General features: G+C 40.8%; 1 protein-coding gene across 1 annotated transcript; it reads right to left on the minus strand.

Annotated features, from left to right (window-relative positions):
- Positions 1–2,102: 2,102 nt before the first annotated feature.
- On the minus strand, positions 2,103–4,567 carry LOC114866988 (uncharacterized). The gene is made up of 2 exons (XM_055513359.1): positions 4,472–4,567; positions 2,103–3,204 (listed from the first exon to the last, which is right to left on the minus strand). The coding sequence occupies exon 2, from the start codon at positions 3,193–3,195 to the stop codon at positions 2,320–2,322; it is 876 nt and encodes a 291-aa protein (XP_055369334.1). The 5' UTR covers positions 3,196–3,204; positions 4,472–4,567; the 3' UTR covers positions 2,103–2,319.
- Positions 4,568–11,582: the final 7,015 nt, after the last annotated feature.

Here is an 11,582-nt window from a genome sequence, read left to right on the forward strand (position 1 = left end):
GTGAAAACCCATCTTATCCCCATCTCTGCCCTGAGGTCCGGATCCTGTCACAGTCACGTTGAAATAATCTGAAGACGAGTCTCTAAACCGACGTATGGGGTTGATTCATCACACGGAGCAGCAGGAATTAACAAAGTTACAGATGAGCAGATCTCATCGGAGGAAGGAAAAAGATATGGAGCCAGGCACACACACAATTACTGACAGAAATGTGAAATTTAATAAAGACAGACTGTTATTATTCTGCCTCAGAGACTGTTTCCGTTCAGGGATCACTCAGTCAGAGACCTGTGCAGTAGAGGAAGAAGGTGAAGCTGCTCCAATTTGTCTGAAATGAGTTTTCACCACCAGACAAATTGATGAGGAGTAAATATGGCAACGAGTACATTTCATGTCTTCATAAGTGAGCAAAACATTATGGGTTTCAAGAAGGTGGTTCACTCAGTGTGAAAGACATACGAGCTTCAAACTGTAAAGGAAAAAAAGGAGAGACTGAAATACCTTCTTTAGGTTACATTCAATATTGTCATTAACCATAAACTAAACATTGATTGAAAGGTGAGGTCAACTTCTTCCTACTTCATTCAAGCCTGTACTAGGTAAATTGAAAGCTGAAATGCATTTTCTTGTATATGTGTGCTGGTAAATCAACTGCTTTTACATGTTTGGAAGAAAGAATAAATAAATTTAAAAAAAAAACGTTTTACACTTAGAGAAGCATTGCTTGTAAAATCAAGCAAAGCCATATAAGGTAAAACAGTTTTGACAATAATGAGAAAATTGATATATAATAAAGTTCTGCAAAAAGTATGAAAGTACTGTTACAATTTTTTATTTATATTTAAAATAAGACAAACGACCCGTGAAGATGAAGCTGGTTTTGTCCATTGTGTTAAATACCAGGTGCCGTAAACGGGCTGTAGCTGCCAGCTCTGTCCAGAAGGGGGCGACACACCCACACATGCTGTGTAATGAACAGGTTTTAAAAATGCTGGAGAAAATAGTGGCGGTTCACAGGTGGCTGACAAACATAGTTTATCTCCGGGGAATGAAGGTTCACACATGTTACTTTATGTAGGACCATCCTGTGTCTAAGTTATGGTTGTCTACCAGAAGATTACAGTGGATCTGAATTCAACAAGTCTTAATCACTTTGTTCCAGCATGTGAGTAGCAAGTTACTAAGGGACAGTAGCTAAGGTGCATCTTCAAAAAAACAAAAACACTAAAGTTCATTTAAAGCACTATTACAAGATACTACTATACTTCCTTCTATGAAGGAAGAGGATAAAAAGAACGATGCTGAAGCTTCAGATGATGATTGCGACTGAGGCCAATGACCTGGAGGGTAACAACGCGTATTTCTACATCCTATGTTCTGTGAAAAGAGATACACCAAACACAATTTCACATACATACAGTATATGTGGTTCTGTGTGATGCAAACCCAGGATTGAAAGCTTTAAACATGTCATTTTACTAGCTCATTATGAGTCAGATTTAGATGCTGAGTCAAAATGAGCCAACTACTCATCTCTACAGATACTATTACCTCAATCCTGTGAGTTGGTTCTGTTTACATGTGTACAGGTTCTTTCCACCAGTGCAGACAGGTCAGCGTGTGGTGCCAGATTGATGCTCCATCTGCTCAGAGTTATAAAAACTGTGACTCATCAGAAACATCATTAGCTGCGTCTCTTGATGGTGATAGTGTGTTTAATGGCTGGTTTGCACAATGAAAAATCCACCTGTTCACCTTTGTGGACCGAGCCAGCCAGAACCAGTAGCTGTCTGTTGTGTAAAGTTCCTGCACTGCTGGGATCAATAAAGTTTTAAGTTTTATTATCGTTTTTATTCTCTCTGGTTCAAACGACACTATAGCCCCCTAGTGACCACATTCGGTAAAACAGGTACTTTTTCATTTAAACTGAGAGCTGAAGTAAGAGTACTTCCAAGTGTTTACTTAGGGTTAATCAGTGCAGTACTTGACTCCCTTTCAACTGAGTTACTAACAAAAACTATGTGTTATTCAGGATCAGCGTCATAATAAACACACAGTAACAGATGCTGTTTAGTTCTGGTAAAGACAAAAGAAATACAAACTTTCAGATTGAAGCAAAGCTTTATTTGAAACTTTAGAGAAAACATCACAATGAAACCCATTCATGTCTTAATATAGTGATCATTGTATTATAGGCTTTTTGCACAGAATCACAGAGATTAAAATAATTTCATAAAGAGCCCATCACCAACCGGATTTAGGACCAAATGATTTGTTTTATTTCTGTTTTCCCCTCTGAGTGAGCTCAGTGCAGAATCTTTAAGTGAAACACACGTACTGAACCTGACCATCGTTGCCTCCATTAAGGTTTTTTGTGATGACATTGATCCCAGCTTTCTCAAATGCTTCCATATCCACCTCATTGATCACCGACACATCCCTGATGGGATTTCCTGAGTTGTGTTTCGTCCACAGAAAAATGCGGTTGCCTCCGGTCCCCTCATTGAGATCCTGGTTCACTAGTTTGTAGCCTTGTTGTTTATAATTTTGATACTCATCATTATTAGTGGAGACTTTCAGGGGGGCTTTGAGGGCCTGCTTATCATCAGTGGTCAGTTGGTACCAGATGAAGACAAAACTTCCTCCTGCCTTTTTGTTGGTGTCTTCATCCACACGGATGTAACCCTTCTGGAACCTGTCATTATCTTCATTAAAGCTACCACTGGCAGTGATGTCACTGATGTACACTGGTTTTGCTCTCCTCACAAACAGGTAGATCCAGTTTCCTCCAGCATTCCTGTTCGTATCACAGGCCAATCTCTTCCAGCCACTTTTGTACCTCTGGACTTCAGAATCGTTATTAAGGGTAACAGCAAGGTCAGTGATGGGAACATCGGACGCTGAGGACCCTTTGTAGTACCACAGGTGGATAGTGTCTCCACCTGCTCCCGTATTGAGGTCTTTCTCAATCTTGGTGTAACCTGCTTGGATCAGGCCTAGAGTCATATCACGACAGAAAGAGAACTGGATCCTGGTGATGGCGTCTGCTTTGCCTTTTTTGAACCAGAGGAATATTTGCTTTCCTTTGGTTCCAGAGTTCAGATTACCGGGAAGTTGGGTGTAGCCTTGGTCACGGTACAGACTCTCCTCAGCTACGGTCAGAGAGACCTCAAGGTCTGTGATGTACTCAGCCATTTGGTTTTCCTGCATCAGACAAGTTAAGAGAATCATGAGTGATCCGACTGATTATCAACTGAAATAGAAGTCAAGACTAGGATGTTCATGATGTAACACATTAGACACTTGGTTACTACACATTGAAAATCACATCTCAGTTCCCTCACTCTGTTATGAACTGCCACCCGCGATTCCCTATTGGCAGGGCTTTTACTTTTTTTAATTACTGCTCTCTCAGAGCTTGGGGACATACGTTCTCTTACAAGCTGGGACAGAACACGCTCCCTGAGCGAGAAAAGACATGAAAAATGTCGTAGCCTCAGTGCACACTGCACAAAGCGACAACTCTTTTGCAATACCTAAAAACCTTGCTCACTCTTGGACACCCAGGATTAAACGGAGCGCGCTTTAAAACCCAACACTGGGGAATCCTGGTTCCACCTGACCGCACATGTGGGTCCAGCCCCAGGGGGAAAGGAAAAGAACCCAAAAGAAACAACCCAGACAGGAAAAATGTGTAACATAAAAAATGATTTATTAATGTTTGGTGCAAACAAAAAAACCTGTGCACACTGCAGGATAATAATAAGCACAGGTTGGTTACCTACTAAACATAAGGTCACTGCTTGGCAGGATTAAACCCTTGAACTAAATGTTGGAACTAAAAACCTAAACCAGGAACAAAACTAAACATGCTACTATAAACTAAACACTCCGTTCACTACAGGCAACATACACTCTACATATGTAGGACAGAACCTGGAACATAGGACAATGACATGGACACGGACATACTGTGATTAGTTTACTTTACCAGTGCCCACAGGACTCTGGTAAACTAAACTAATCACACAGGACAGCAAAGAAACAAAACTCCTTCTGTAAATACTTCCCACTTTGATTGACGTAACACACCAGCAATGAAATGAGCAAAAAGCAGGGCTTAAATACACCAACATACAGTTGCATAAATGATCAGAATGGCAACACACAGGAAAAGAGGTTCTTTAACAAAAAAACAAAAAGGATGTGGTGGATTACAACCAAAAAGGGCACCTCTACCTGCGAGAAGGGCCAATTGTAACACTCTCAGACGTCAGTTAACATTAGTGAGAACTGTCCAATTAAGCCACAAGATAGATACTTTCAATAACAAGTCACAATAGCATGTATTACAGTAAAAACATCAACATTGGGAGAGAAATATACAGTATATTATTCAGATTCATAGTCCACATGCAGAAACCGTAGTTAATATTAGTGAAATTACTGAAATGAAAAATTGCACACCTACGTTTGAGCAGATGCTTTGTGTTGATAGTTTCAAATGAGAGTCTGAAGTGTGATGGTCCTGAGAAGCAGTTTCTGTTTTATAGCCCAATAAGTGATGGGGTGACGATGAGGGGCGGACTTTTGACAAATCACCTGTCTGGTGTGTCTTTCTACACTTTCCACACTTTCTACACACTACTGTTTTTTAACATGAAAACGTCTAAAGTACAGGCAGCACAGTTGCCATTCTTGAACTGTAGATTAAAAGTGCTTTAATGTAGCTGAAATCTATAGTTTGGTCCCGTTTTAGTAAATCATTTAGTAACTTTCAAGTTATGCAGAACAGTCAGTGTCTGTACATGTGCACATGGCACAGGTTCAAGACAATGTAAATTTAAACTCACCACATAGTTTGCAGAATAAAAATAAAGAAGTCTAGTACCAGTTTGCAATGTCACAATTTTCTCTAATGAGGGAGAAAAGTTATTACTATTCAAGTGCTTTTGTCTTTGAAATTTAGACATCCCTGCCTAAAACTAACATCATTTAGCAATTGTAAAGGTCTACACTTGTCATGCGCAATATGACTTGTTTGAAATGTTTGAAAAGAGACTGGGACAGGACAATCAAAAAGTCCAGCTCTGTGAGTTGCACTCTGGACACGTGCAGGAGGTGGGTGAGAGAAGGGTCCTGGCTAAACTCACATCCATCCTGGACCAGGACTCTCACCCACTGGAGGACTCACTGTCTGCTCTGGAGCAGCTTCAGTAGCAGACTGATCCACCCTCGCTGTGTGAAGGAGAGATATTGCAGATCTTTCCTACCTGCTGCTATGAGACCAAAACTGCTAACTACATTTGCTCTGTTTACTGATGTGGTGGTATGGTTTCCCTGTTTTTTTTCTGCTGTATATTTTTCTTGTACAGTTTTTCCTGTTTTTTCTGTGGTCCTCTTGTCCTGTTGTGAGGTGCAATTTCCCCGATGCGGGACTAATAAAAGGTGTTCTTATTCTTTTCTTTTCTGTGTCCTGTCCAGCAGTTTAACAAGCAGCATGTATTAAGCTGAATCGCACCACTCTGATACATACTCACACGCACTCACACCCAGACAAACATAAACACACACTACTACAAACTCTCCCACAAACAACTACTAAATCATACTTGAACCCACGCACTCTCAGATACATTCTCACACCCACACCATTCACTTGTTCTCATTCATGGGGAGGGTAGGTGCCTGGCCTGCCGCCCATGTGGCCCCAGGGGGACCACAGCACCTCCCTTGGGCAGCTTTACCAGGTTGACAGGTGTTCAAATACTCTTTGCCAAAATTTCTGCACAGGTGAACATGACAAGAATGCATGTAAAGTAGGACTCTATCTGCTGTGTTATCTGTACAATGAGGGCAACTATTCAAATTTGTGAGATCCATTTGGAACATCCTTTGTCCTGTATACTGTATTCTAGGAAGAATTTTGTATTGTATTAATTGTAAATCGGTATTTTTTGTCATTCGGAATAAAATTTTACGAGACATGTGATTAGTGGGGATGTCCAGATCAGTTTCCAATTTAGAGATTGAAAGGCTCACTGTGTCATTAACATTGGAAATTAATCATTCTATTGCTCGCGGTGGTTGCATCTGAATAGGAGTATTCTTAGTTTTTGCATTAAGTATTGACTTTAGTTGTTGGCATTAGTGATATCATATCAGGACTCTAACTCTTCAAAAGAGGTAAATTTGTCTTTTGTGAAAACAGGTTTCAGATGTGTTATCCCTTTGATATGCCAAGTTGTTTTGTAAGATGTCTGGATTGTTCCAGAGAGGTGTGTTTTGGCAAAGAGTAAGCAAAGCGATCCAGTAATTTTAAGAAAATCCCACCAGGCTGTCAGAGATGTTGTTATGCTGATACTCTGGTAGCAACTATGGTGTTTTATTTTGGTGCTGATAAAGGGTAAATCTGCAACTTTAATGTTACCACCAAATGTTTGTTCAATGTCTAACCACGAGGAGTCTGGTGGACTCCATTTGTGCACATCGTTCAGCCTGGTGGCAAGAAAATAGTGGTAGAAGTTAGGTAGTTCCAGAACACTGCAGCATTTGGATTTTTGAAGTTTTGAAGTTTTTAAACTAATCCGTGGTGACTTGGTTTTCCACAAAAACTGTGAGATGTGAGTCTAATGTCTTAAACCACACCTGGCCTTGCTGAGTCGGAATCATTGAAAATATGTAAATTGTTTTTGGCAGGACCATAATTTTTATGGTAACAGTTTTTCCCATAAGTGAAATGGGTAAGGACTGCCATCTTTTGAGGTTGTAGTTTAGATCAATAAACTCTGATAGTCTAGACGACAATTCAATGCCCAAGTATTTAATGTTCCCTGACCATAGTGTGGTAATCGAGATGTTATTCACCCTAAAGTTATGTGGTAGCACTATAGATTTTGTCCAGTTAATAGAGTAATCTGAAAGTCCTGAAAATTCATCTATGAGGCTGATAGTTTAAGAAGAGACATCTGTGGCTCCAGGAGAAACAGTAACACATCGTCAGCATATAAACTTATTTTATGATTTACTGATTTGGTCGATATTCCAGTAATTCCTTCATGCTGTCTTATTGCTTCGGCTAGAGGTTCAGTAATGCAAATAGTGATGGAGAAAGTGGGCAGCTCTGTCTGGTTCCTCTATGCAGATTAAACCTTGGGGAGGTCTGGTTGTTTGTTCTGACTGCGGCGTTTGCTGAGCTGTATAGTATTTGGATCCAGTCTATGAATGAGTTTTTATACAGAGTGGCTAAAAGAAACTTCCAGTTTATTCTATCGAAAGCTTTTTCTGCATCTAAGGAGACGATGGCTGACTCTAGTTTATGGGTGATGACATAATCAATTAGGCGATTAATTTGTTCATATTGTTTGTTGACTGTCTACCTTTAATGAAGCCTGTTTCATCAGAGTGAATTATGTATGGAGTAATGTAGTGCCTGTCCCATGTAACCATTACATACAGTGAAAAACTAATCACTTTAATTACTGTCACAGGCTCAGTCATTACATCACTGTTTTTGTTCATTTCCGGTTTTATGTTCTTACTACTTCCTGTTCCAGTCACTGTTAGTCTCAGACAGCTTTGCTTCCGGTTTCAATTAACTCACCTGCAACCTATCTAGTCATCATTGACCCAGTACTTAAGCACCACCCTTAGCCATGCTACCTTGCCAGATTGTCTCGGTCATCCATGACCAGCATTCCAGTTTTGCCGTTACTCCAGTTCCCGTGCATGATCTTGTTTGGTAAATCCGACCTGTTTCTAGCCCAGTTTCGAGCCAAGTCCGGTCTAGTGTTTTTGACTCCTGCTTGTTTTCTGACTACGTCTTTGCCTATGCCTTGTTGGATCTTGTTTTTGTCAAACCTGTGTATGACCATTACCTGCCTGACTACGTTCTCATTAAATACTTGTTTATCCAAGCCACGCTGTGCATTTGGGTCCTTCCACCATTGTGCCATTGTGACAGTTACAGTATAATACAATGGGCGGGGCCCTGGGTTTGATGTTTACAATTTTGGTAATGAACTCTCTCTACTCTTCTATTGTTCTAGTCCCCTCTATCCAAACTACGACCACCTTCAAGGTTTTCAAGACCACATCCATTTAAAATAAAAGTGTAAATTTAGTTATGAAGCAATCACAAACAAACAGAATTTGTAATGCTTTACGAAATTTAAAAAAAAATAGGGAAATTATAAACTTATCAAAGTAGAAAAAAAAACAGTCCATTAAATTAGGTGCAGGACTGAGTCGACGATTGGAAACGTCGTGATCTGCAAACTAAATGATCGCTTCACTCTAAAACAAAAATAAAACAAACACATGCCACGCTCAGTACTCACGGTCTCCTGGTTTAGTTAGTGCGGTATGATATGGTGTACTTGGCTCTTGGAATAATGAAAGCACAACCACAGCGGAAACAAGACTCTCGTTGGACATGAAACGTGGGATGAATCCTCATGGACCTGGGCAGGGAGAGTCTGACCGATACTGGGTTAATGACCATGGCAATGGTCATTGGCCCAGTCATTCACTTGCCAAATTAACCATGTGAATCATTTGCTGTGGCGACCCCTTACGGTAAAAAGCCGAAATGAGTTATCTAACCTTTTATCAAACTACTTGATGATTGGGTTCCTTACATGAACGTTGTATTCTGTGCCTGATCCCTGATTGACGTGGTATAATAATGTTATAAGTCTCTGATATACTGTACACTACTTCATTGATGCTGATGCCACAACTGTTTCACCTTGCCAACATTCAATTTGCTGGAAGTTATGTAGATGTTGACAGCTTGTAGTTGTGGTTTCTGAAAAAACTGACAATCTATCACTTTTACATAGAAGCTGTTGTGGAAAACAACATTAAATTAACTGCGCTGTTTCATTTACAGTAAATCTAAGAAACAGTTAGAAGTCAGGACTTGCAGGGTAGATAAAAGTAAAGGTGTGATTAGGGGGAAGAACCATTCCCGTGGGAAGGAGCTAAAACTAACCTTGTGGTTTTGTAAACAGACACCACCAACGGACCAGAGTCTTGATTATTTGAACTATCCATTTCATTGTCTACAAAAAACGTAATATAAACATACAGCTAGCTTTTATTTTCCACTACACTGTAAAAATACTTCGGATCCAACAGGGATCACGTTGCAGAAATCTTCCATTTATGTTTTCATTCATATTAATGAGAAAATACACAGATTAACATTATTACATGACATTATTATAATACATTTTATTTATAGGTGCCTTTCATGACACTCAAGGTCACCGTACATAATAAAAAAAAAGGAGTAAAATACAATAAAATGTCGAGCAGGATAATGTAATGGTGGCAATGAGATAAAGTAACTGCAGTAGATAAAATGACTAAGGTATTAAAGTCACTGGTATAATTACCCTGCAGATGTAGCGTGTGTGTGGCAGTGTGATAGAAATGTGCACCATGTTATAATTGTTCATTATAAAGTCTGACTGCAGCAGGAAGGAAAGACCTGTGGAATTGCTCCTTCCCACAGCGAGGGTGGATCAGTCTGTCACTGACTACGAGTCACCCACTGCAGTGTGTCCTGCAGTGGGTGAAACTCGTAGTCCAGCACATTCTTCTGTTTCCCACCTCCCTCACTGACTCCCGAGTGCAGCTCAGGACAGACTTTAGCTGGATGATGTTGTGGTCAGCTCTCCCCAGGGGAGGGAGGGGGGGATAAAGAATATGCAGGTAACATCCTGTGTGTATGTTGGTAGGACAGATGAGGGAGATGCGTGGTTGAAGTCACCAGAGATGAGGAAGAGGGCCTCTGGGTGCTGTGTCTGCAGCCTGCTGGTGGTAGCTAGCAGCGTCTGTAGACGGGGGGCACGTACTACACTATCACGATGACGTGCGTAAACTCCCTCTGATGTTTGTTGTTTTGAAACACCTACGGGATAAACAGTTTTTAGTCCTGGGTTCGAACGGAAAAACAGGGTTGGTATCTCATTATTATCATTTGGCCCACGAGACAATATTAAATGATTATATATCACAATACACCCGTATTCTTTAGTGCATTCTTTAGACGTAAAACTATATCCACCATTTTGAGCAGATACAGAGTGAACATGTAGAAACAAATATGCTGCTGCAATAATGAATCGCTGTGGAACTGCTGCGTTGTGGCGTCATGCCATAAAGTTCAACAGTTACGCTCGAGGACTGCTGTAAGGGGAATTCCTATGATTATTACGGTTGTTTACCTGAAACCTACGGCCACTGGAAGACATGTATTAACAAGTTATGGCAGTTTAAAACCTATGAGAAAAAGCTGAGGCGAATGAAAACAGGACCTGATGTGGTGCAGGTCTGTCTTAAACTAGACAGAGCAATTATAACTTTGCAGTAAACAGAAAATAACTAAGTCATCAACTATGTTGTTCAGAAAAAAAATTCAAGTTGCATAATATGAGTAAAGACAAGGCATTGAAAGCACACAGCCAACATAAGAATCACCCAGCTTAACCACTAGGCTATCAAAGGACATATGGCTTGGCAGTGGAATGAGTCATTATAGATAATGTGTCAATTTCGTATTTATTTAATAGAAGACTGTAGTGCTTACAGTAATAGTCACTACATCTGAGCACACAACAGATATGCTATAATAAAATATGTTTGGTGTAATATATGTATGTTACAGGTAGAAATCAACAATCGGACCTCAGTTACGCTGCATTGCATTGGAGGCTTCTAAAATATTCTGCGCCACCTGGTGGTTAAAAAGCTAGCTGCCTGATTTTTGTTGCAGGATTAAAAATCATTAGTTGAACACACCCGTTGCGCAGCGAGAACCCAACCATACTGCAGTGAAAAAGATGGTCACTTTGACTTTTGTTACCGCTGTAGGTTTCTTCCCTCTGCTCATTTGACTGGGTGTGGCGGCCCGGTTCCTCTCGCCCTGGCTTTCACAAGTGGCATTGTTCCTGCTTCAACATCGGTTGGTGAATAATGTTACTGTAAGTTACAGCTTCACTAACCTTGCATTGGGACACACAACACCAGAACTCATAAACAGGCTTCCTAAACTTAGCTGTAAGACAGGAGGCAGCAGGTGAGGCTGGGCAGCAACACATCTGGCACCGGTGCACCGCAGGGATGTGTCCTCGTCCCACTGCTCTTCTCCCTGTAAACTAATGACTGCACCTCAGGAGACCCGTCTGTCTAACTCCTGAAGTATACAGACGACATGACCGTTGTTGGGCTGATCCAGAACAGTGTTAAATCTGCATACAGACAGGAGGTGAAGCAGCTGGTCCAGTGGTGCACTCAGAACCAGCTGGAGCTCAACAGGCTCAAGACTGTGGAGATGACAGTGGACTGGGCTGGAAGAAATCCTCCTCACCATCCACAATAACACAGTGTCTTTTGTGGACTCTCTCAGGTTCTTAAGGTCTGTGGGTGTAACAGTTTGGTGCTAAAGAAACTGGTCAGAGCCTCTAGTGTGGTACACACACACACACACACACACACACACACACACACACACACACACACACACACACACACACACACACACACACTAACTTTTTAGGTTTTAGAGTTGTGTA

Source organism: Betta splendens, chromosome 12 (genome assembly GCF_900634795.4).
Source record: "Betta splendens chromosome 12, fBetSpl5.4, whole genome shotgun sequence".
NCBI classification, from domain to species: Eukaryota; Metazoa; Chordata; class Actinopteri; order Anabantiformes; family Osphronemidae; genus Betta; species Betta splendens.